The 26,866-nt window shown below is 48.3% G+C and overlaps 1 protein-coding gene across 3 annotated transcripts in view; it reads left to right on the forward strand.

Moving 5' to 3' along the window:
* Window positions 1-26,866, forward strand: part of Eml1 (EMAP like 1) — a 153,668-nt gene that overhangs the window by 31,496 nt on the left and 95,306 nt on the right. The window contains exon 1 of one of the 3 annotated variants that reach the window (XM_050154718.1): window positions 16,906-17,142. The exons of 1 other annotated variant lie outside the window; for it this stretch is intronic. In XM_050154718.1, coding sequence (XP_050010675.1) covers window positions 17,076-17,142 — 67 coding nt within the window. In that variant the 5' untranslated portion in view covers window positions 16,906-17,075. Of the gene's footprint in view, window positions 1-16,905; window positions 17,143-26,866 lie in introns of those variants that run through there. One more of the 3 variants, XM_050154721.1, reaches the window with a different exon arrangement.

Here is a 26,866-nt window from a genome sequence, read left to right on the forward strand (position 1 = left end):
TATTTTGAGGAACTCAATAAATAACTTAAAAAAATTACCCTTAGATCAGCTAGAAGTTTTGGGGGGGAGGGTTTGCCAACCACAGCTTAGGCTCAGCGTTCCATCCCAACAACCCCAGCACTCAACCCCCAAATCAGGCTTCAAGTCTTCACCATTGAAATTCTGCTGGACAACATTAAATGTCTACCCGGCTCAACATCAATACTTTGTTTCACTTGGCAAGGAGCAATGTTTAAAATTTAATGAAGCCAGCAGATTTCCATAACTCTGGGTTGCCAAGCAGCAATCACGCTAATAAATGGCCATTGCTTTTCTTGTAAGAAGTGTTTGCACGGAGCAAGCGGGTCAGCCACTAATGCAACGAGGCTGGCACTGGCTCCTCCAGGAAGCGGAGGGCAATCCATCATCGCAGGGGTTTACTTTGAAAAGGCAGCGTGTCCACTGGGAGTCCCCGCTTTCCAGAGGTCTCTCTCCCTGCTTCTGCTGATTCATATTCCCACAATTCCTCCACTGCATAATATTTTCCCATCGCCATGGTGACCGTGTGAGAAGAAGGCCTGGGGAGAAACTTCAGGGTTTACTTCATATGTCCACAGCCAAGCTTGGACTTCTGTGGAAAGTGGGCTTTGAAGATAGATTGCAAGGAGGAGAGGCTCTGTGGTGGATCTCGCTTCCGCTGAGAGGGGCAGCGAGGCCGGACTCATGGGTGGGAGCCGGGCTGGGTTCCAGCGTTTTCTCGTCGCTGTTGTTGGGGGACACATCCTCTCTAAGCTCAGCTTCTTTCTCTGTAAACCTGATGGAGAATGGGAATCAGCCAGTTAAGAAAATGCAGATGTCTGCAAGTTACAAAATCCGTCTCAGAATGACACAAAATCCCTTGTTCTTTGTCAAAGTGACAGTAAAGGGGGCTTGGTCCTGCTTTACTGCTGTTTTCTGTCTTCCTTGTGGCCTCCCTCTGCTCATTCACACGCGCGCGCGCACGCGCACACACACACACACCGATGACATCCTATGCGACACAAACGACACTTTATGTTTATTCTGAGGTTTCTACTTGGCCACACACTGACTACAGACAGAAGCTAAAGAAATACTTGGGTTTGAATTTGGGTCCAAGAAATGCTTGCTGAGTCCATTCTGTACCAGGCTCGGGTAGGGGACAGACATCTGGACTGCATCTGGACAGGGGTTGAGTCATCCTGATTTAAAGGTCCACCTTTGGATTCCCACTGGCTTTGTACTGAGTAAGGATAGTGCCAGTTACCCCCACACTGTAGGTGTGCATTGAGGGTGAGGTCCATTCTAACATTGGCCAAGGCTTGTCTTAGTGGTGAGGAAGTTTGATCATCACAGAGCCTTGTGCTAAAGGAAACCTTCACATGGACATGCAGTTTCCAGACTGGGCTGAGCGGCCGTAAGAACCCTTCTGTGTAGTGGGGGAGAGCTCACAGGCGGGAAGAGTCTGGCAGAGAGGTGGAGTCTGGGTAGGGTTGATGCAGGACTGTGGAAGAGACTTTAAAATTATAGGGAAGAATTTGGGCTAACCCCAGCTACAACCAGCTTTGGTACGCAGGTTTGCCCAGAGCATTAAACCGGGAACACTGAATTTATTTATTTACTTATTCAAATGTACCTGCATGTTTGTTCTCACATGACAATCTTGGGTGTCATTCCTAAGTCATTGCCTACATTTTTGTTTGTTTTGTTTTGAGACGGGGCATCCCATTGGTCTGGAACTCAGCGAGTTGGCTAGACTGGTCAGCTAGCAAGTCTCAGGGATCCACCAGGCTCTGCCTTCCCCAGCAGCGAGATTGCAAGCACAAGCCACAACACCTGATTTCTCGTGGTTTTTGCATGCGTTCTGGGGAGTCAGAGTCAGGTCTAAGCAATTTAAAGTCCTCTAATTTAAATGTAAAGAAAAATCCCTCAGAAGCTGAGTCTCCCAGGGAAGCCAGCTAGGGAACAGGATGGGGGTGGGGCAGCACAAGGATTTATGCTGTCTTGCCCCCTTCTCCCTCTGTGTAGAAGTGTTGGGGGGGGGCTTAGCTCCTTGATCCGTCCCCCCCTGCACATTTCCCATAAGGCCCCACTGCCTCCTCTATTGTTCTCAGACCTTCCCGCCTCTCCATCTTCACACAGTTAGCTCTATCTGTCCAGTTTCAACAGCACCTAGACTTTCTGTTTCTCCCCCTCCCTTTCTGCCCTCATCCTCTCCCCCTTCCCCTCCTCCTTCCTCTCCTTCCCCTCCCTTCTTTGAGTACCTTTTAAACTCATCTGTCTTCCAATCTGCTGGCTTTTTCTGTCGTTTCCACAGACACAGAGTCCGTCCTGTGGCTCCTTTGGTTTCTGACACCGTCCACTTGTACCATGCTCATTAGATTCTGTGTAGGACTTCAAACCAGTGGCTCTCAGTGTTTCCAGAGTTACACAACAATTGTCAATTCTTAACTTTAAAACCTTTCATTCACCCCAAACAGAAAACCACTCTCCTGATCAATCACTTTCTCCTCCTGGTATCCATGGTCTATTTCATTATTTCATATCTATAGATTTATAGACTTGCCTGTTCTTTTTTTTGGGGGGGAGGGGATTTGCTTGTTCTTCACAGGTCTGTGTATTCTCAATTTGTCATCATGGAGAAGGCATGGTGATTGGGGCTCTGCTCATGGTGTTATGGCCTACTGCATCTCAGAAGATCAGTCATCCCTGTAACAGGTAGGGACCGAGGGATGCTGGAGAACCTGGTGGCCAGTGTCAGCTTGGGCACCTCAGTTATCAACACCCCCAAGGTTCAGTGAACATCACTGAAGAGGGAACAGCTGGAGAATGGGAAGGAATGAAGTCTTCTGGACAATTGTCGTGGCTGTTGCAGTTAGTCTGAGGCTAGAAACTTGTCCCAGGTCTGAGACCTAACACAGAATTTAGTGGTTGTTTATTGACTCACAGGTGACGTATGTATGGCTACCTCACTGAAGAAAAGGATGTTCATTCCCCCACAGCAGACATTAACTGCCCACAGTTCCTCCTCGTGGGCTGGAGCCTCAGGACGCCCTCCCCCATCCTTGCTGGAATGTCGAGAGGCCCCAATTCTTGCAGGTCTGGGAACTCATGAGTGCAATGGCCATGCCGCCTTCAGAAGCCAGCGCTTCACCCCCTACCCCTGTTCTCCAGCTAGTCCCTCTTTAGTTGGCGGTGTTCACTGAGCCTTGGGTGGGGGGTGTTGATACAGATGTCCCATTTAGGATGGAACCCTCAACCGTCACGTATTCTCAGCACTTTGGCCAGTTATGGGTCTCTGCGTTAGCCGCTGATAGCTGCGGAGAGCAGTGTCTGTGCAGGCCCGGGAGCAGCATAGTATGTGGGTGTAAGTATTCAGAAGGCCGTTGCACTGTGTTCTTTTTGGTGTGCTGAGCCCCAACAGTTGTTAACCTCAGGGCCGTGGGGTGCTCTCTTATCATTTGGTCCCAAGTCTGTGTGCTCTTAGGGTACCTGTGGAAGTCAGAGGTAGCACAAAGGTCCCTGCCTCCCTAAGTGCATTCTGATATGTTTCCGGGTTCCACATATGTCATGTTGTAGTTGGTCCCCTTAGTCTCTGCTAAATTGATTTTATGGGCCATTAGTGGGTCACAACCCGTGTGTGACCCATGGTGCTCTGCAGCTTGACAGACAAGGGGCAGGTGCTCCTAACGAGGCACTCACTGAGTGGAATAAAATGCAGTTTCTCCCCTCCCCACCCATGGCCTGGAGGGCTTTGCATTCTGAGCATACTGGGTGCAGAATGGTCACATGCTGTCCCATAAAGAGGGTGGCCAACTGTATTACACACCCTCCCTCCCAACACCTTCCTCTGGGGCCTACAGTAACCAGAGCCTAAAGTCACTCAGGGTTCATTCCTCAATTGAGACAACAATGAAAAGACTTTTGGAATATCCTGACATGCCCCTCCCCACCTCTCTCTCTCTCTCTCTCTCTCTTTCTTTCACACACACAAACACACACACACACACACACACACACACACACACTCAGGGCAGGGACACAAAAGACTTCCAGCTTCTTATTTTGCTATTTAAATATGGATATTTAAACCATATTTAAATAGGTAGCAGGTAATGCCTGCTACCTATGGCCATGGTTTCCTAAAAGGAAGGTTACTTTTTTAAAGTTTCGTTGTACTTATTTAGTGAATGTGTGTGTGCACACACACTTACACACATCTGCCACAGTGCACATGTAGAAGGAGTCAGAGGACAACCCGTGGAAGTCAGTTTTCTCCTGCCACGTGGGTTCAGGGCCTCAAACTCAGGTTTGTCAGACTTAGCCGCAAGCTCCTTTACCTGCTGAGCCGTCTTGCTGGCCCAAGGAAGTTTATTTTGTCATTTCAAATGCCAGATGAACAACCCCGGAGGAAGGGCAAAGCCCCTACATAAAACATGTTTCCTTTCCTGAAAGACCACATGTCCATGGACAGGTACCAGGAGCCTCCACTGGGCTAGCACCCTGGGGGGGGGGGGGGCTAGGCTGGAAGGACCCAGAAGCTTCCAGAGTCCCTGTATCAGATCCAGGGAGGGAGGACATTGTTCAGGACTAAGCTGCTGGGAGAACAAAGGGGTTCCAGCTTTCCCCAGGGTGATGCTCTGACTGCTGAGATACAGGTCTTACTCCATCCCTCTGCTCAGCCGAATTCCCAGGCCCCAGAGCTCATTTCGCTAAGTGCAGCCTGCCCCCTGAGGCAGCCCATCTGCCCTACTTACTACCTCCCAGACACACAGGGTCTTGTGGCAGAGAGCAGGAGCCTGGATGGGAAGAGGAGGCGGCTAACTGAGGTGATTGCTTTCCCCCACCCCCACCACAGCCCCTACCCTGTTCCTGGAGCATTCTGGGGGGTCTGCGGGTCCCGTTACTGCCGGCCAGGAGGGACATGAGATGTACACAGTCTGCTCATCCTCTGCCTTGCCTCCAGGCTCCCCTTGGAGGCGGGACAGCCGGGTGGCTCACACAGGGAGGACCAGGCTTGATGTCTTTCTTCTGCTCCGAGGAGGCTGGGTGAGCATCTACCGGTCACTCGCATCTTTCGTCTGACTTGCATGGGGCTGGGGTGCTGGGTTGGTGGGCTGTGGTGGTAGCCTCTGAACCACGCTTGGAGAAGGCAGGAAGATTTGGTCAGGGAAAGAGTTTGTGGCATAGCTCCAGGGGAGCCGGAGTAGAAGGAAGAGCAGAATGTCTCAGCCAAGTGCAGAGGCTGTGGATTGGGGACCCGAGGGTGAGAGTCTGGGGGCAGGGGACCGTCTCTAGTTCTCAGAATGACTCTTGTCACAGAGGCAGGAGGCTGGGTGACTGTAGCCTTCATACCTGTCCAGACGCCTCTCCAAGGCACTCTTGGAACCCAGTGGGACCCAGTCTCAGCTAAAGTTTCCTGGTTGGCCATGATGACTGTGTAATATTCTGTAGTTGGACATTGCCTCACTTCCCCCATGTTTATCTTTCTTGCTTGTAGTCGGCTTCTCTCCTGAAACTCCTCAGAGCCTACCCTGCCGTGTACAGCAACTAAAGTATATGCATGGCTGGTACCCCGGGGACCTCAGCTAGCCCTCCACTGCTAGCCTGGGGGGTTGCTGCACACCTTTAATGACCCCACTGGGATGCTGTAGAGGATAGGGGCTCAGCTGCACACCCGAGGGACACTTTGCAGCCATGAGCATGGATCCTGCTTGTATGGAAGGCAAACAAGGGTGGCGTTGACCGGGCTCATGAATATTTTGCTGGTCAGGGGTGATCTTCTTTGTCCACTCAGGGGCCCTCCTCTCTAGGGCCAAAACTAAAAATTGGAAAGAAGGGGGGAGGGGAAGCTTGCATCCTCTTGGAAATGAGTTGCGATTTTAATTGCAAATCTTACAAACCCCACCGACAGCTTGACTTTAAGGGAAAAGATGAGCTAAATTTAAGCTAGCCAGTTACAGAGCCAAAATGCAGTTTACTAATTAGCTTAAAATGGAAACCAGTCCAGTGATCATAAAGAGTCTTTTCTGGTTAAAAGAACACACACACTCACACACACACACACACACACAGACACACACAGACACACACACACAGCATAAACCCCCCCATGCTCTCCTTTTATCTTGTAATCCACTGAGAACCATTCTCTAACCAGGAATGCAGCTTCAGGGGGCGGGCACACTACCCTAGAGGTGAGGGCAGAGTGGCCATCTTCATCAGGTGCACCCTAGGCACGAAGGTGTGAATCCAACTCAGGCCAATCTCTAACTCCTGAGCATCCAGAGGGGTCTAGTCACTGTTCTTAGGGAGCACAGAGCCTAAAGCAAGGTCCCAGGGACCATCATGTACAGTATATGGGTGCTGGGGAGTTCAGAGGAGGCGGGGTATGTGTGGAGGGGCAGATAGAGGGCCTTTTGGGGGTAAGTAGCATTTGAGATGAGACTTGAGAGATGAGAAAATAAGGGGCAGAGGCAGGGGGGCCATAAGTTCAGTTGTGAGATAGAGCGCGAGAGCAGGTACAGAGAACAGCACATGGCCCATTTTCAGGCAGGTTGGCGACGCACAAGAGGTATAAGTTCCAGGTCACCAACAAGGTTGGCCTAGCCCCACCGCTGTGAACTTAGGAGCCCAGACCCCTCTTCACCTGACTGAGGAGGGACTAGGTTGGAGCTGAACTGTGACAAGCCAGCTTCCAGTGTGGAAGCTGCATTCTTACCTCTGGGCTATGTTCTTAGGATAATTAAATATAATATTAGAGACAGGGAGCTCTATGTATGCATGCATGTATGTAACTCCTCGGTCCCTTTTTATCACCTATGAAATAGGTACTGGGATGGCAATAAGATTTACGAATAAAATGCCTTGCAGGCTCACTCAGGACACAGAAGAATGTGAATAGTTATGACACAAAGACCAGCATTTGGGAGAAAGAACACTCCCATAGCATGCCTCCATGCTATAGTTTGTGTGTATGTTCTTCCAACGGAAGCAGATGGTCTTTCCAAACTATGCCTCTCTTTTGGGAATAATTTTTTCCCTGCTGCTTTAAAATGGCACAATAAAATGTCCTACTATCCAAAATAAAGTCTTAGCAGGTGATATAACTAGTCCCATACATAAGTGGGGCACCTATGTCTGTGGGTTCCTGTGCCTGCAGGTTCAGTCAACCACCTATTGGGAAAAAAAAAGTACATAAAAAAGATGGATGTCTTTTTGTCATATTGGGACCTCTAAATAGTACAGTGCCACAGCTATTTATGTAGCACTGACCTTGGTAGAGGCGATAGAGCATCACCTAGATGTGGCGTAAGCACAGGGCTGGGGTGGGAAGCAGGGGTAGGGCACTTGCCTGGTGTGCTGGGCTCAAACCAGGTGGATGTGCGCTGGTTCTGGGAAACCCTCTGGCTTTCTATTCGGGATTCTCGAGCATGCGTGGGCTTCGGTGTTGGCAGGGGGTCCTGTGAGTGTCTTCTGCACATAAGCAAGGGGTAACTGTGTACAGATAGTGTACACGCTGTATACCATTAGCACCTTTACACAAGGAAGGAGAGAAACAGTTATGCCTGCTCTACGTGGAGGAAGAGCTAAAGCCTGTGAAATTCACTGGTGTGGAGTCACATGCTGCGAGTGAGCTCACTGTCGTCACATCTGTTGGTCCAGCCAATCGAAATTGAGACTCTCACAGACTTTAGAGTTCGGTGCCTCAATGCAAAGGCCCAGAGAGCGGTTACCCTAAGTTCTTCTTACTCAAGAGAGCGCCTTTCCGTGGAGAATAGATTCTGCTCTCCTATCCTCATGCTCAGAGGACAGCTCTGTAGACCTCTGGAGGCCCAGTCTGTGAAGGAATCCGCAGACTGAGCAAACACAAATGGAAGCCGGGGAAGGAAGATTCTAAGGCTCCTATGGAGGGCAAGGGAGATGATTCAGGTGGCAATGTGCTCGCTATACGAGCATGAGGACCTGAGTTTGATTCCCAGCACCCACAGGAAAAGAGCCGGGTGTGGTGCCAAACTTGTAATCCCGGCACTGAACCCAGAAGCCCTCTGGTCAGCAAGCCTGGCTATTTCAGGTCAGTTAGAAACCCTGTCTCAAAACAAACAAAACAATAACAGCAAAAAAACAAGGTAGGTGGTACTCGAAGAATGATACCAAGGTTGATCTCTGACCTCTGTCCATAATTATACACACACAGTATAGCTCTCAAGTCTTAAGTCTAGGCAGCAGTGACCCCCTTCATTTTCCATGTCCTCCCCGTGAGCTCCTGGCATTCGTAAAGCAAGCAGATGTGCGGGTGAAGCAGTGCCCACCTACCTTGCAATGCCTGTGTGCTGCCTTCTGACCATCCTGGCTGCCTGGTAGCATCCTGTTGACACACTGCTTCTTACCCCATCTGGTCCTCCTGAGGATTCTGTGCATCTTTCCTGGTTTGGACTCTGTGGATCCCTTTGCGTCCTCACTCCGGACAGCTCCCCTCAAGATGAGCAGGCCCTGTGAGACCTTGGTGGGAAGTCCCAAGCTACTCCATAAGTGGGTCTTTTTCTTTATGTTCTTGATAAACTTCCAGACTTCTTGTAACTTCACTGTATTTTTCGAGACTGCTGCTTATTGGCAGCTTCAGATGGCATTTTGAGTATGCAGATACGAATATCAGTAATGTCTTCCAGGGCACAATATGTGTAGATTCTAAGCCTTCCCACATCAGCTGGAATGGCCATACACTTTATTACCCCCACTAGAATACTTTAGCAAGTCAAAGGGAGACAGCTGGACATTTGCCAGGACATAGGCAGGACCCTGGCCATCCCAGGCCCCCTGTGATGAGCGTGGCTCTAATATTAGCTGATCGTCTCAGTGGTCAGCCTGTAGCCTGCCAAGAGCTGCTGTGGAGCCCGCAGGCAACATGATTGAGCCGACAAATGAATGTCCCCAAGATGAAATCGTCTTGTTGAGATGCTGTGAGCTGAAATTCATGTATAGTGCCCTGTGGTGCCTGTATTATTGTATGTGGGAAATTTAGATGTTTACAGCTCTGGGGCTTCTCACAGTGATGGACATTTAAAAAAAAATAGAAGACCAACTACAAGCCTGGAGAGATGGCTCAGCAGTTAAAAGTGAATACTGCCCTTGCAGAGAACCCCAGTTCATTTCCCAGCACCCACGTCTACCCGTAACTCCAGCTTCAAGGTGCACAACACCCTCATTTGCCTTGTGCGGGCACCTGCACTCATGGGCACAAGCCCACATACAGACATCTACACATACACATACTAGAAAATAAAAATAAATCTTAAAAAAAGAGAAAAATCAGCCGCAAATTGCTTTTAATTTTCCACTTGACTTCAGATACTTCATACCACACGAGTTCATGCGATCGATGCAAATCCTTAACAACTTATATAAATAGACAGCAAGCAACATTATCTGTGGAAATATGACAGGTCAGCACTTTTGTAATAGGGCTGTGAGATTAAGATGGTGGCAGGAAAGACTCCGTGTCCTGGTTGGTGCCTCACAGACCCCTGACCCCGACCCTGAAATTTATAAGAATGCAGAAGTCCCCTTCAAGAGACGAGCTGCCGGGGAATAAAGACCCAGGACTCTTGAACTTGGGATCTGCATGTTTAGGACTTGGCTCTCTGGGTTTCTTTTTTCTCTACTAGGGATGAAAATCCCAAAGAGAAGGGACAGAAGAAACACCCTCCATGAGAGCCCATGAGAGGAGAGAGCCATGGTGGGTCGCTCACTTACCACAAGCACTGTCTCTGGATTTTGACAATCCGTGTTTAATTTTACCAGATGGAATTACAGAAAGCTGGAAGGGGAGAAAAGGTCGTCCTTTCCCAAAAAAGGAGGAAAAGTGGTGTTCTGGAAAATACAAACGATACGTTTCATATTAATATTGGTTCTGAGAAAAGCTCTCAACAGCTCTTTGAAGAGCTAGCGTGGAAATGCTTGGCAGGAAAGACTGCCATTAAGAGCCAGACCCGCCCATTCATGGTCTTACCAGACTAGCCTGGCAGGGCCAGAGAGACTTTTCTTGACATCCCGTGGGCAGTGTGAGGACGACTACCCTCACTGGGGGAACTGTTAGGGTGACTTCATCTTTCTTTGGACAAACCTATCAGAGTATTGATAAGTAGATCAGCAGAGGTGCCTGAGGGTCCTCCCCAGTACTCTGCCCAGAGCTCTCCCCTCCCCCACCTGCTCTGCTGATGTGTTCATGGGTGACAAGGATGACAGAGACGTTGGAGATTTCTCTCTCTCGGGAGTCACTGCAGTCACTGAGCTGGTGGGCTAGATGCCAGATTTCAGAGTTGAGATTTTAGTCGGCTAAAATGATGGATGGAAACCAATAAAATGACATTTAGCAGGAATAAAGATAAATCCTGTCTGTAGATTAAAAACAAAACCAATTAGCTCAGCACAAGATGGAGGAAATCTGAAAGAATGATAGGGTTATGATTGACCTTGGCTTACTGTGAGCCAGTATTCAAACCCTGGCTACTCAAATAATAATAATAATAAAAAGTAATAAAAATGATACTAAATAAAAATTAACATGAATCTCATTCATGCAGTACGATCATAGTATCCTGGTTCCTAAAAGCAGGGCCATCCTGCTAGGGTCCTGTGAGATTATCATGTGCTAGGGATGGGCCTCTATGCAGATGAGGAGTCTAGAAACCGTGGCCATGCTATGTGTCTAGGCATGCAACTGGAGAAAGGTTATCCTGGAGAGATGCAGCCTCCCTTCTGGCGATTGAAAGTCTAATGTGTGTGATGGGAAACTGTCTTTTACCTAGAGGAGTCATTCATTCCTTCACGCATCAGTTTCTACAGATGGCCTGTTTTCTTCAACACTGTGTTCTGATGAAGCCTTGGAAGCACATACTCCAAGAGATGGGCACACGCTTGGTTCCCACAAGCCAAGAGCCGCTGTCATCAGGGATACATAGGCGGTTGCGGGGGATGGGTTTGAATGTGCATTCGGATCCCCACCAAGACCTGGCTGATGTGGCGGTCTTGTTGCTGATGGAAAAGCAATAAGAGACGGGGACTAAGGACAGGGAGGGCTTGCCGGCCAGATCTGAAGTGCTCAAGTGGATGGCATGACCAAAAGCTTGCAGCTGGCACGGTGTGGCAGGGTGTGCTAGAGGCCCACACCAGCCTCGGTGGCAGGAACATAGGTCTATGCCGAGATGTCCACACGGAATGATAGGTGGCAGAATGAAGTGTCATGCTAACTCTTGTTGGCTCAGTTAGCCCCTGACTAACGCCGTAATGGAGCCGACAGGGAAGATCATTGCCCAGGGTATTACTGTGATATCTCTGAACAGATGGATGCTCCAGGCATGATGCAGAAAGACTGAATGAACTAGACCAAAAGGATCGATGAAGGATGCTTTGGCAAGGATGTAAAAAAAGTAAATTAATATATTTAATCACTGGAACTCTTCAGCTTTGAGAGGGGCTGTGTTGTGTGTCCGTGTGTCAGGGATGCTGTAAAATGGACAATTACAATTGTCACACAGTCAGGAAGCCTCAACTTAATGTTGCTTATTGATGCTAAGAATCTCTCTGCTTCTCACTTTATAGAACATTTATTATGTGTGGGCATAATATATATTTACTTACAGTGTATCCCCTGAACATTGTATACCATTTTTGAGACAGGATTTCACTATGTGGCCCAGACTGGCTTCAAATGTGTGCTTGTCCTGTCTCAGCCTCCACAGTGCTGGGATGTTAGCTGTACCCCATCATAGCTGATTTATATTTCATATTTTAATATCAGGAGTGGAAGCTGGAGTCTGCAGCCTAACCAATCCTTGGCTCTGAGATTCTCTGATGACTGTATTTGCTGGATAGGATGCCCATAACTAAATGCTACACACCAGGTGATTTTAACATCTCTATCTCTATCATCTTGTGATTCTATAGGTTAGAAGGCCAAGGTCAAGGTGGGAACAGGGCTCTTCCTCTGAGGGCTGTGGGAAGTTCCCTTTGGGTGGTAGATGCTGTATTCTGTCTTCATATTCAAATATCTCTTTCCTTCCTTCCTTCCTTCCTTCCTTCCTTCCTTCCTTCCTTCTTCCTGCCTTCTTTCCTTCCTTCCCTCCCACCCTCCTTCCCCCCTCTCCCTTCTTCCTTCCTCGATTAATTTATTTTTGAGAGGGGATTGTATATGTTCTCTCTCTGTATGTGTGCGTGTGTGCATGCATATGTGTGACTACAAGGAGGCCAGAGGAGGAAATTGGTTATCACTGGGCTTGGTCCCCTTGAGGCAGGATTTCTTTGTGAGCCTGAAACTCACAACTAGATTGGCAGCCACCTTGGCCCAGCAATCCTCTTGTCTCTGCCTTCCTTGCTGCTGGGGTTTCAGGCATACATGGGACTTGTTACTTATTGCTGGGATCTGAACTTGGGTCCTCACGCTTATCCAGCAAACACTCTTAACTGTCATATTACGTCTCCAGGCCTCTAGAACATTTTCATCGTCCCAGACTGAAACTGTAGCCCCAGTAAGCAACAACTGCTTAAATCTTACCTCCCAGAGCCTTTTTCAACCATTTTTCTTCCACTGACTCTAGGAAGGTCATATCAGTAGAAGGCTACAGTACTTACCCTTGGGACTGGCTTAGTCACTCAGCATAATCTATGTGGTACCAGGTGCCAGAGTTCTTCTCTTTTAAAGTTGAAATCATATTCCATCCCATGGCTACCCCACACTTTGTTTATCCATCAGCAGTGCTTACTTATCCCCACCTTCTGGCTGTTGTACCTAATGAGGGCATGCAGGTGGATGTGCAAAACACTCACCACATCCCTGCTTCTAATTCTTTTAACCTCCCTCCCTCCCTTCTTTCTTTCTTTCTTTTTTTCTTTCTTCTTTCTCCTGTCCTTCCTTCCTTCTGTCTTCTCTCTCTTCCTTCCTTCCTTCTTCCCTCCCTCCCTCCTCTTTCTCTCTCTTTCTTTCTCTTTTTTCTCCTGTCCTTCCTTCTTTTTCTCTCCTTTCCTTCCTTCTTCCCTCCCTCCTTGCACTTTCTTTCTTTCTTTCTTTCTTTCTTTCTTTCTTTCTTTCTTTCTTTCTTTCTTTCTTTCTTTCTTTCGTCCTTCCTTCCTTTTCTTCCTTTCTCACTCTTTCCTTCTTTTCTTTTTCTCCTTCCTTCCTTCCTTCCTCCTCCCTCCCTCCCTCCCTCCCTCCCTCCCTCCCTCCCTTCCTTTCTTCCTTCCTTTCGTGAGCAGGTGACTTGGTATTATGGCCGTAGGTGGTTGGGACAGCACTGTGTTCTCTGTGTTTCATTCATTCCCAGCCCTAAGTGTGGTGCCTGGCACTGGGCAGATATTTCTGGAGAATGTTGAATGAAACAATAGGCATGCAAAGCCTCACATTTCTGGGTGATTTTTTTCTTATTGTTTCTCTATGAATAAAGGCTACAAAACACCCATTTTCCTTTCTCTCTCTCTCTCTCTCTCTCTCTCTCTCTCTCTCTCTCTCTCTCTCTTTATTCACACATTGCACAAATGCTGCTATTAATCCCACTGAACACTGTGGTTACATTGTCCTAGAGGATCTACCTCATTAATTATGATGACAACATTTTCTGGGCTCAGGTCACAAATTATCTCAAAGTGACGTGGAAAAATAGTCTGTTAAAATGTTTGGGCACAAAAAAATCACACATTATCAATTAAGACTTTAGAGATTTTTCTTGAGCACTTTAGATCTTTTAAAAATGCTATCTAGATTATACTTAATTGACTTAAAATGCATATCCTTCTAATTATTCTAAATTTTGCTTTTTTTTTAACCCAGATTTTACGATTGTGGGAAAACCATGGCTGTTTAATCCCCAAGGTTAAGAGTGTAATGATGTTCTTTACCGCCTCAAAAGCAACTAGCCGAGTTCTGAATGGACTCTCATTTGTAATTTCACTCCAGTGGAAATAATATCCTGTAAGAAAATCTGCTCTGTTTTGCAGCTGAACAGGGCGTGTTTCTCCATTCTTACTCCAAATCTCCCCCCGCCCCGTCCTTAGACTTTGGTTGTATCAACCAAATAGTCACAAAGCACCCCAAACCAGGAACATAACTATAGCTAAAAAGAATCATCTTTCATAATTTGCCTGTGATTATAATTTTCTTTTTATGTTTAAACACTACATCTCAGTTTGTTCTCATGTGTGAGTGTATGATATGTGCATTTGTGTGTGTGTTTAGCCATGCACTGGCTGTGTTGATATGTGCATATGTGTGTGTGTGGTCAGGCACGCAGTGGCTGTGATGATATGTGCATTTGTATGTGTGTTCAGGCATGCACTGGCTGTGTTGATATGTGTATTTGTGTGTATGTTTAGGCATGTACTGGATATGTTGATATGTGCATTTGTGTGTGTGTTCAGGCATGCACTGGCTGTGTTGATATGTGCATATGTGTGTGTTCAGGCATGCTGTGTTATAGTGTAGGGGCCAGAGGACAACCTTGGGTGTCAGTTCCTGTTTGCACTTTGTTTGAGATGGTTTCTTTTCTGTTGTCTGCCACCATCCATGCTAGGTCAGCTGACCCATGAACTTCCACATATTCCCTGGGTCTGTCTCCATCTTACTATAGAGATGCTGGGCTTACCAGCGGGAGCTATCACGGCTAGTTTTATCTGCCCTCTGGGCATTCCAACTCAAGTCCTCCCCCTTGTGTAACAAGTGCCTTATCCACTGAGCCATCCTCCCAGCCCCGCACCTCAGCTCTTTATACCAGCTATCCATTGTCTTAAAGTGTTACTGCAAAGCAGAGAGGAGGGGAGCGTAGGAAGTGAGGAGGAGACCTAAGAGCAAGTGTACACTGGTATTACATCTCATTACATTCTGAAACGCCTTGCCAATGGTACCTGCCGCTTACGGATGCAGGGGGCCCACCTGGCTGGCCAGGGCAATGAGGACTCTTGACAGGACCTATTTGCCAACATCTTTGGTCTCGTTTCCTTTCCCACCAAAGTTTGGAACTTGCAGGTCCACAGTCTTTACCTGTGGTGTCTAGGAATCCACCTTCCATCCACACCGCCTCTCCACAATGCAGGTCACCTGGAGCCCTCAGCACGTGGGTTTCCCTAGCCCAGGAGTCCTAGAGGTGCCCTACAGAGAACTGAGGACAGCGCCAACCTCCAGGAAGCTCTGTGCTGACAGCTTCCTGAGGCCACTTCCTCCTCTGAGCTGCCAGTTTCCTGGCTGCTCTTTTCAGCATTCCCTTCTCTCTGCCCTGCCACAGCTCTGCCCCCCGTACCTCTCCAATTGTGGTTCGGTCACCATCATTTTGCCAGTGTCTCCTGGTTCTGTCACTACAGCTGCCAGATTCCTGATGGAGTTTTGCTGTCCTCACTTGACCTCCTTCATCCTTCCGGTCCTGTGTGTCCCACAGTAGTTTCTCTACAGCCCATCCTCCATCCTTCCTCCTGCTGACCAACTGGGCCCTCAGCACGGCAGACACACTGGGCTATTTTACAGCAGGACTGACTCTGGCTGTCCAGGTCACACTCAGCCTCAGCCTTCCAACCCACCAACCCACACATTTGCCTGAAGACTTCCTTCTGTCCCGCCATCTCCAGAGTCTGGCTCATTCTTCCCCTCTAGGCTTGTCTGGACCCTTTCTCTTAGCTCAATCTCATTCCTCACAAGTCTGCAACACGAGTCCCTCATTCATGCCAGGCCAAACCTCCTGGGCTGACGGCAGGCCCTGATCTTTTTTGTACCACTGACCCCATGGCCCTCCTTCACCCACCTTTACAGTTGAATCAGCAGCATCTGGGGCCCCTCTGTCTCCACCCACCACGTATTTCCCACTAAATAACCTTATTTTCTAAATCTCCTTAGCTAGGACGGGGAACAGTCGTGACTCTCTCTCTTCTGCCTACACCTTTGTGTTCCAGAGTCCCATCGTTAGCCTTGCCGTCTAATGAGGTGGTATGTGGGGGTGCTTCCAGAAAGACAGACTTCAAAGCCTCAGGGAGGCCTGTAAAGTTTGCTGATAACTTTCTATTCCATATTATTCCATATTATTAGGTGACTATTGGATCCAAGGCGCGGCCCGGCCTCAGCATGGAGGACGGCTTCTCCAGCTATAGCAGCCTGTACGACACGTCCTCGCTGCTGCAGGCATGGAAGTCAATGCCTTAAACTTCAGAATTTTGCCTCTAGTAGACAGAGCTCACCCTTGGGTCAAGCCTTGCTTTCTCTCCTGCTCTCACTTGTCACGTGGTAGCATCCTTATTTCTGGCCATGGGTAGTAAAGTTCAGATCACTGACCTGTGTATAGGCTGGGTATTTTACTGACTCTCGGATCTGTGGTTTTCCTTACAATTTTCTTTTGATGACATCCTGGTCTCTTCCTAATGGTAAGCCCAGATCTCCGGAACGTAACAAGTTAGTCTGTAAAGTGACAGCATCACACAGACTGACCACTGGAAAAGGAAGACTGGGTGGCCTCTTTCTGCATCTTTGGTCCCCTGTGGCCAAGGATTCTCATAGAGTTACAAGCCCTGAGCTAGAGAACACGCAGACAGAGACGCCCCATGCAGGACGTGGCCCGGAGGGAGGCGCTCTGCAGTGGCAAGCGTCACCATGGTTGCCCATGTTTGGTGCAGCAGCTGCCTGGGGCACAGGGACAGCGCGTGGGGGACAGAGAGTGGGCAAGTGGGTCCCCGATGTCCAGGGACAAACTGCAAGCGTCCCTCACTTTCTCGTCTTCTCGCCTTTTGTCCCCACACCTCCTAGGAGTCTTCTGGCTGAGGATCCTAGGAGCAAGGACCAGGGAGGGACCAGGGCGGGGACCCAGGCGGGACCCAGGCGCGCCCAGCTCTGCGCCCCGCCCGCCACGTCTCCTCCCGGCCACGCCACCGAGGCCGCCCCCTCGCGGGCAGCGCGGGCGCCGGGTGCTCGTTCTCTGCGGCGGCGGGCCCGGGTTGCCATGGTGACCGGCGGCAGCCACAGCAGGGCCGGCCCCAGCGCCAGCGCCGCGGCGGCTCGGCAGGGCGCAGTGTGTGGGTGAGCGCGGCCGGAGCGGGCGCGGCCCGGCCTCAGCATGGAGGACGGCTTCTCCAGCTATAGCAGCCTGTACGACACGTCCTCGCTGCTGCAGTTCTGCAACGGTGAGCGCGGGCGGGCAGACGAGGGCACGGGGACCTAACGGTGAGGGCCAGGCCGGGCCGCGGGCGAGGCCGCGCCAAGTAGCCCGGGTTCCCGCCGGCGCATTGTGCTGGGGCCGCGGGCCGCGCCTCTCCCCGGCTGCGGGCTCCCCGATGCCCACCCCCGGGGGCTCCCGGTGCGGGCGGATCTGTGGCTCCCGGAGCCCCAGCGGATGCAGCTACAGAAAGCGCGCGCGGGAGTCCGGGAGCTGGGAGGCCCGGGTAACCTCGGCATTGGGGGACGTGTTGCTCTTTCGCTTCCAAACTCACATCTGTTTGGACAGTGCTGGATGCAGAACTCAGCAAACAAATCACTGCCGGAACAAAACCCTTTTAGGATGCACGCAGGGCTGGCTGCAGATGGACCTCCAGAATCCTTCTGGGGCCACTTGGATGGAATCGTTACGGTTTAATGTGATCTAGAACCGGGGTGGACCTTACTTTAAAGTGCTATACCTATTTATTTTTATTTTGTTTATGGAGTCATAGATATTTTTCTCGTGTGTATGAGAGTATGTGTGTGGCAGTTTTTACAGAAAGGAAACATACATCGCTACCAATATGGCATCTTAAAACATACAGAATCAAACATGCTGTAAAGATTTTGTAGTCTCTCCAGCGGGGTTGGCAAAGATTTTCACCGCACTCTGCATATTTTATCAGAACATAGTGTGCGATAATTCATGCACAAAAGTTTACCACACATTTTTTTTGCATGTTGGGAGCTATTGCTTTTCCAAAAGTTTGTTAAAGGGGGGAAATATGGGCTTTTAAAAAATTTGGTCAAGCGTGGTCAGAATAAATTTTGAATTCTAGACTCTTTAACAACTGCAGTTGTGATTATCATCCAGGGGGCATTTCTTGTTAGTAACACCTGTTTGCGAACCGGAGCTGTCTCTGAGTGGGGAAGAGGAGCTAATGTGTTGACTCAGTCAATATACTGGTTTTCTTTTTAAAAAATGACTGCATATACTTAGATTATTTTTCAGCTTATAAGTCTCACATGGGGCAGATAGACTGCATTTGGTATTCCACTGGCCACTGGGGTACTTTAGCGTATAGACTCATGGGAATGTTTTTGCTCCCGGGTAGGTTGAATAGATTCTTCAATTAGCTCTTTGAATAATTTCCTTAATTGTCTGATAATCCATCATGTCTGAACAGCTACTTTTGCTGTCCAAGGTAGGTGTAACTTTTAGCATGGTTCTGGTAGAATTCTTATGTTGGCTGTGGAAGGCATGAGGCTCCAAAGAAGTGACACCCAGGCACAAAGCCTTTCCAGGTCCCACATGTGGGCCTGTGATGGATGGTGTGATCTTGAATATGAAAATGGGGGCTGGGATTTTACTGGGGCAGTGCTTTGGGGTGGGGGACCCAGGTTATTTAGTTCTGCCGTCGTGAATTTGGTTTACTTGTGAGTGTTTTGGTCTCTTGCCTTCTGTTGACTGCCAGCTTAGGGATGCTGGTTTGCTGTTTGGCTGGTAGTGAGGATGCTGGAAGGTGAACCCAGGTCTTAGATGCTGGAGCGGAGACAACCTGAAGGAAATAGCTTTGAAATCAAACAATCCTGGCACTTTGAACAGCACACACAGTTGTCGATCTGCTTCCCTTAAAGAGTTGACTCCTGAGTGGCTAATTCTTCTTTGGGTTACCTTAATGACCACAGTTTAGAACCAGAGGGACTTTGGGGGTCAGAAACGGCTGTTATCCAGAAATGTCCTAGGCAACAGATGTGTTGGTGTGAAATTATTCAGTAAGTTTCCATTAACTGAAAATATAAATGAGTGCCATTTGGTTAATTACGGCGATGATTCAGTTGAAGCAGCGTGTCACAGAGCAGCCACCTCAAGAAGAACTAAAGGAAGCATTTGAGTATTTCATCAGCGGCACTGGGAAGCGAGTCCTCTTGCCTTTGGCCTGATCCCAGCAGGATAATACGTGAGCTCACACATTTTCCTATGTCCAGCTCTCCTCATGCTTTCTAGTATGACAGGGACTCAAACGTTCTGTGGCTGTACTGTATCAGCCGACGAAGAGGCAACACACGCTTACCAACTGGATGGCCACGTGACAAGACACAGGCGGAAGATGACACACCAGTGAGAGAAACTCCCCTTAGCAATGAGATTCCTAATCTCCCCTCTCAACTTTGTTCCTGTTCGCCCCTCTACTTGGTTTCTAATGGCTGATAAATAGGAAGTTCTGAAGTGTGTGCGTGTGCGTGTGTGTGTGTTTGTGTGTGCGTGCACATATGGGTGCAGGTGCATGCATCTGTCCATATGTGTGCATCTGTACATTATGTGTATGAAGGGTAGAGGCTTGTGTCTGTGTCTCTATCACTTTTGAGATAGGGTCTTTCTTACCAAATCTGGGGCTTGCTGTTTTGGCTGGACTGGCTGGGTGGTGACATCACCCTGCCTCCCAGGCTCTGGGGTTACAGATGTGTGTCATTGTACCTAGGTGACTTTTATGGTAGGTGCTGGGGATTCCAACTCGGGTCCTCATGCTTGCATGGTTTACCCACTGAGCCATCTGCCTGGTCCCACAAACTTCTTTTTCATTCTGTAATGGTAGCAGTGTTTTGAAAAGTGGACCATAGTTATCTTTTTTAAAAAAAGTTTTATTGTTTTATTTATTTTTAATTTTCATCACATTGATTTATGTATCATGTGTGTGTGTGCACGTGCTTGTGCGCTTGTGCAGGCCAGAGTATAAACTGAGGAAGTATATTCTTTCCTTTCACTGTGTGGGTACCAGGTATGAAACTCAGGTCATCTGTGTTGAAGACAAGCACTTTTGACTACTGAGCCATCTACCAAACCTTATTTTATTTTCTGTGTTCATTTTTGTGGTGCTGGGAAGCAAACATTTTCATCACACCAAAAGTACCCATAGTACCCCATTTTCCTAGCCCCTGAACACCTACTTTCTGTTTCTGTGGATTCTGGATAGTTTTTTAAAAATACATTTTTAAAAAGATTGTGTTTTAATTATGCATACGTGCCTTTCTGTTGAGGGTATGTGCCCATGACTGCAGGTGCCTATGGAAGGAAGCTTTACAGCTGGATTTTTGCAGACGTTTCCGAGCTGTCTGATATGAGTGCTGGGGATTGAACCTAGACCCTCTGAAAGTTCAGGCTCTTAACTGCTAAGCCATCTCTCCAGCCCTCCAAAGATATTTTTAATTGCCATATATTAATTATGTACAATAATGGCTTCATTAAGACTACCTTGTTTCTGTTAAGATAATGCTATACCAACACACACTTCTGTGTGGACATATGTTCTTACTTTTGAGGGGCAGATACTAAGGAATGGAATTTCTGGCTCATGTGGTGACACTGGGTTTAATATTTTGATAAGCCTATTTGAATTTCTTGATATCTAACTATCAAGCTCCTTTTCTTACATTCGCGGATAAAACAAGTAAGACCCAAAAGAGAACGAAGAGGGAAGGAAATAGAACGGCCCTGCTTTGTGCCTGTAGGTCCTTAGATATTCCTGTCTGTCAACTCACCAGTGAGTCAGCACCACTGTGCTGGGCAGGCAATCTCATTTCCTTGATTGTTTTCTTAGGCCTTTGAGCTGATTCTCCAAAGTCAGGTCGACCCAGAAATCCAAAGGTGAATGGGACAGATGTTACTGAAATAGGGAGCCCTCTTTCCTGCCTCTGCCCCCATGGTGCTGGAGCAGGTCGTGGCTGCTTGCTGCTCACCACTCCCTCTGGGACCCTTTCCTCCTTTGGACAGCTCAGACCATCAAGTCCTTTATGTTGCCAAAATTTGGCCCCCAGTTTGCTCCCTGGGTCCATAACAATCAAATTTAATATCCTGTTTAAAACAATCAGATTTAGTGAGTCATCCTGTCTTTGAAGCCCGTGAAAGGTTCTTTTAGACTCTTCTTTTGGCTAAACATTAACAAAAAAATTTGCAGGGCAGTGGTGGCACACGCTTTTAATTCCAGCACTCAGGAGGCAGAGGCAGGTGAATCTCTGTGAGTCTGAGGCCAGTCTAGTCTAGAGAGTGAGTTCCAGGACAGGATAGAGAGATCTTTTCTGAAAACAAAACAAACAAGCAAACACCAAAACAAATGAAAGGCAGACAGACAGAAAGTCTGCTCATTTCCTGCGGTTCGAGACCCTTAATTTTCCTGGTTTGTGTCACCTACACCTGCTTCTTTTTCTCTGTGTTCCTTTTTTAACTTGTTACAGGTGAATGTGAATCTCAAGATACGTTCCTTCTGTTTTTTGTCTTGTATGTGTGTGTGAGTGTGTGTGTGTATGTACATGAGTGTGTGTATGGAGTGTGGACGTGTGTGTGAGTGTGTGAGAATGTGTATATGAGTGTGTGTATGTGAGTGTGTGTGTGTGTGTGTGTGTGTGTATGCATGGTTTGGAGAACAGCATCTCCTGGTGTAGTCCAGTCTGAATAGAACCCTGAACCACCGTGCCCACATCTCAAGTGGTGTGATGAGAGGGGCCAGCCCGGGTCATTGCGGTCAGCCCTGACATGCTGATTTTTAGAAATTATGTTTGTATTATTTGTGTGGCATGGTTGGGGACACCTTGGTACCCATATGGAAGTCAGAAGCCATGTTTTGGGATCAGTTCTCTCCTACCATGTGGGTCCTGGGAATGAAAACTGGGTCATTGGCAGCAGGTGCTGAGCCACCTTGCTGGTCCCCTGGTGTGATTTTTAAGGGGAGCCAGACACATCACCTTAACAGTCCAGTCTGAGATGATACTGACGCCTTCTCTTGTCATGTTACATAATTGCCTCTAATTTTACCTAAAGATCTTGTGTTTCACATGATTATGGCAAAGTCCTTGCCTTTATTTCCTTACTGTTAATAATTTTTTTGAGGAATTTCTTTCTAGAGGTAGCGTTCTATCAGATCACAAGCCAACATAACCTGTGTTGTGTTGTGTGTAATACCAGCAATCACTGGCAGTTCAGAGTGGGTGCACAGTGGAGGTTTAAAGGGCATGACCTTGACCCACAGCCTTCACTTTCCTTCTTGCCTTTGAAGGAAGTGTTGAGAAAGACGTTGCCAGATTCCCTGGAACTTGTGTGGACAGAGTATGCCTCCTACCTTCCCAAGGTGGCCAGTGCCTTCTCTTCTTACCTGACCACGACCAGTCAGGCTTCCTTGACCTGCCTGCTCAGATTTCAGAATCGCTGGAGGATGATCTTTCTCGCTACTGAGAATAGTTTTCTCTCACTCTGAAATGTAGAATTGTTTTGTTATTTGTTTGTTTTATATAAGTCTCACCACGTAGCTCTTGCTGTTCTGGAACTCATTGCATAGACCAGGCTGGCCTTGAACTCAGAGATCTGCTTGCTTCTTCCTCCTGAGTGCTGGGATTAAAGGAGCGCACCACTGCATCCAGACAGAAATTTAATTTCCGTGTATTTCTGCTTTAAGAATTAACAGTGAGCCTGGCAGTGGTGGCACATGCCTTTTTATTCCAGCACTCCGGAGGGAGAGGCAGGCAAATCTCTGTGAGTTTGAGTCTGGTTTACATAGTGAGTTCAAAACAGCCAGGGCAACACAGAGACACTCAGTCCCAAAAGAGCCCACGCCCCCAAAAAATTAACAGCGATTTAATAATGATATTTGAAAAATTTTAAATACATTTCTATATACATGTGTGTGCATGCTTGCACGTGCATGTGTGTTTTGTGCCTCTGCCATGGCATGTGAACCGAAAGCAGAGGACAACCTGCCGGAGTGAATCTCTCCTTCCGCTGTGTGGGTTCCGGGAACTGGGCTCAGGTCACAGGCTTAGCGACAAGGACCTTTTCCAGCTGAGCCTTTTTGGCAGCTCTTGAATGATAATCTTAGTCACTTCTGATCTTTGTGATACTGGTGACTGTCTTGTGGTCAAATTTTCAAAATGACTAATACGGACTTAGAAGCTCTGGGAACTCCTAAGGGAACCAGCTGGACACGAAGCGGCGTCTCCAAGCCTTCCTGGCTTCTCATTTTCTCATGCTGCGGCAGAGCTCCGGCATAGGTGGATAGGCTGTGTCTGTGGTGGCGCAGCAAAAGGAAAAGCCTCTATGGGAACGTGCAGAGTGAGTGCCCTGCCTCCAGGAAGACTCCTAATTGCTGTGCAGGCCCTCCACCCAGCAAGGAATCTATTTTACAAGTAAACCACAAGCCTTTATGACATTATAAACAAGCCCAAGGGTTTGGGTGGGAAAAAAAATCCCCCAAATTGTGTTTGAAAAGTGATCGCTGATTGGTTATTATTTGTACCGAGACGATGTGAGTCCCTTTCACACATCCCTTTAAATGTGGAAGAAAGAGTTGGCTGCAGTGTGAATGAGAGAAGAGAAATAATGCCTTTGTTTCTGCTGTTACGGTCTGTTCATGCCCTGAAGCTAGTTGCCTAAAAACTTGCATTGCTGACAATATGGGGAAACGACACCCGAAAACCTTGCACACATCAAAGAAAGGCATTTTCTCCTAGAAACCACAATCTGCTCCATTTTGTAATTAGAATGTTTGTTTGTTCGAGACAGGGTTTCTCTGTGTTAACTGCTCTGCCTGTCCTGGAACTTACTGTGTAGACCAAGCTGGCCTCAAACTCACAGAGATCCTCCTGCCTCTGCCTCCAGTGCTGGGTTTTAAGGCGTGCGCCACCACTGCCGGGCTGAGAAAATTTTCTTTAAAGAACAATTGGTCACCCTTTTTGCAGTCTGGGCTCAGCCAGGAGAGGGGAGGCAGGTTCTAATATTGGGGAGGTGGTCTGAATGCTTCCAGAAAGATCTAATAAAAAAGAATAAAAGTCTGTTATCCATGCTCCGTGCTATGTAATTATTCGTGTCAGGAACCCTCCCGTAGCTCCTGACAACACACACTCATTTAGTATCCGCTACGAGCAGGACTCTTCATGTAAACTGGTAGAGTCTTCGGTTTGGTCAGCAGACAGCATATTTCCTCTAAAGAAATGATTCTTTGAGAGAGATTTTTGTTTGTTTTTCTTTAAAAGCATAGTATTTATTACCCATTTAAGAATCAGATCGGAGGTGGGCGAGGTGGCAGACTACCCTGTAATCCCAGCATGTCGTAGACATGCTTAATTCTGTCTGTAACCAGGAGCTTAGTTCTGTCTGAGCTCAGGTCAGCCTAAGTTGTGAGCTCCTGTCTCAGCGACAGCTGTCCCCCACACCTGCAGAGAAGAAAACCAGGTAGACATGCTTCCAGTTTTGTTTCTTCAGAACTGTACTGTTCTGTGAAAACACTGTCGGTGTGGAAAACCACGGGCTCACAGTGTATCCTGGACTTCTGATGATCTTTCTTTATCCTGCTAGCTTTTTGGAAAAACATTTCAACCATTGGCCTTGAATAATGACTCTTACTGATGGGAGCAGTCTGACCTATATGATGTATGTGATGGCCGGAGGCCAGGAGAACCAAGACCAGAACCTGAAGTCTTCTCTAAGGAAGTTCCCTACGGGGGCTTTGTGGTCAGAGGGAGAGAGAACCAGCTGGGGGCCACAGGCCCTTAAAGGTGGTGATTGTGTTGGAGTGTGGTCCAGGGCCGATGGTGTGCTCCGCTCCTTGCACCCTTTGCAGGAGGTACGGCCTCTTGGGCACAGTCAAGGATTCCCAGCTTCAGCCCTTTGGCTTCGGCAGCTTAATGCTATTCAGGGCTGTTGTGCGGGAGAAGGTTCAAAGGTTACTTGACAAACTGAACTGATTTCCAGTGTACACCTGCAACATGCTCGGGGCAATGTGCATGCTTAATACAGAGCTGGGGAGATGGCTTGGTGGGTAACGTGATGGTCATGCAAGCACGAGGACCTGAATTTGGATCACCAGGACCTATGTGAAAAGGCATGGTTGACAGTGTGCTTCTGTAATCCCAGCACTGGGCATCAGAGACAGAGCGTCCTTGCTACCACCAGTCTAATCAGTGACCTCCAGGCTTAGCGAGAGGCCCTTTCTCAAAAAAAGGTGGAGAGCAGCTGAGGAAGACACCTGATCTCTGTCTCTCTCTATGCATGCACAGGCATGGGCACGTACACACATAACACACACATGCACAGATGTGGACATGTACACACATAATGCACACACATGCGCAGACATGCATATGCATAACATACATGCACCAACATGGGTTTGTACACACATACACACATACACACATGCACAGACATGTACACACACATGCACTGACATGGACATGAACACACATAATACACCCAGAGACATATGTACAACACACACATGCACATATGCCCAGACACAGACTAGTGCACACATAACACACACCCCCTAATGTTAAATGCGTGGTCCCCCTCCACACAGAAGGCTCTTTGTTCCCAGCCTCACATCTCCGTTGGCTCCGTGGAGTCTTCTGAAGTGTCTGCCCTCTCTACCCTTCTGCTTTAGCTCAGCTCTTGCCTGTTTCCCAGGGTATGGTTGGTTTGGAGGGTCTGCCCTAACCACTGCTCCTGCCTCAAGCCTCAGTCCCCCTCAGTCCATTTCCTTTGTGTGCCACAAGAATGTAGGACCCCACTGTGCCCATTGTCACACTGTTCCCAGGCTCCAGTGACCCGCTGGGCCCTCCTGCCCTGGCCTTTAGGAAGCCCTACTGTGCTTATCAGGAGTAAAATGTCAACACTGTTTTCAGTTATTTAGTGACCAGCGGCCTGTGTGGAGAAGTCTAAGGACCGTGGGAGGTGCTGCAGGTGTCAGTGTGTCAGCCTGGCCTGTCTTCCCATCCCACTTACTGCAGGCTGCTGGGGTAATGGCGGTGGGGATAGTGGGAGGCATCCAGACCTGGGCAGACTGCAGGTAGCTCAGGGTGCAGAGTGGAGTGGGGCCTCTGTGCTGAGTATTCCCAGGAGCTGGAAGAAGATAGGAGAGTGTTGAGTCGGGGATGACCTGAACAGACTTCCAATTATTCTTTTTCTTTTCTGTCTTCTTTCTTTTCTTCTTCTTTGTTTTTGAAATAGAGATTCTCTATTTTGTCCATATTGGCCTTGAACTTCAGCTTCCATGTGATCCTCCTGCCTCAGCCTGGGCTTTAGAGGCAGTCACCTTCCCTGGTTGGATTTTCAGTTCTGAAAGGTCACTGTTGGAACAGTGGAGAGGGCAGGCTGGAAAAGCAAGCAAAAGTGGATGGGGAGCCTGAGGCTAAATCCAAGGGGAGGCTGTGGTAATTTAGGCGGGACGGGCGGGGTTCCAGAGGCTAGAGTGGGTGACATCATCTGCACTTAGGGTCAGAGGGAGGCAGGACAGCACCTGGGCTGACTCCTCTAAGGCAGAGGCAGGTGGATGAGCAGATCATGGGTCAGTGTTGGTCTGTGAGGTGCTGAGCAGACCAGGCCAAAAGGTCTGAATGGGGCATCTTGTCCCTTAGGGCCTCCCTGAAGACATGGGAGCGTGTGTGTACTCAGGCAATCCCCTCTCCTTGGAGAGCCAGTAGACATGGGCATTCCGAAGACCAACCCAGCATCGTGAAGGTAGGGTGAGAGCTCTCCAGCACGCTCCTGCGGGACAGCACTAGCTGGCTGCTGTCACTTAGGTCAGCGCCAAAGCATATGGTGGCCAGCAGTCTTAGCCATTATTTTCCGACAAAGGAACTGACGTAAGGAAGTGGCTCCTGGCAAAGCCAGACTCTTTAGCGGTAAAAAGGATTGGACTTAAACATCACCCCCTAAAGAAATGA

Source organism: Alexandromys fortis, unplaced genomic scaffold, assembly GCF_014885135.2.
Source record: "Alexandromys fortis isolate MF-2015 unplaced genomic scaffold, M_Fortis_MF-2015_v1.1 scaffold_91, whole genome shotgun sequence".
NCBI lineage: Eukaryota > Metazoa > Chordata > Mammalia > Rodentia > Cricetidae > Alexandromys > Alexandromys fortis.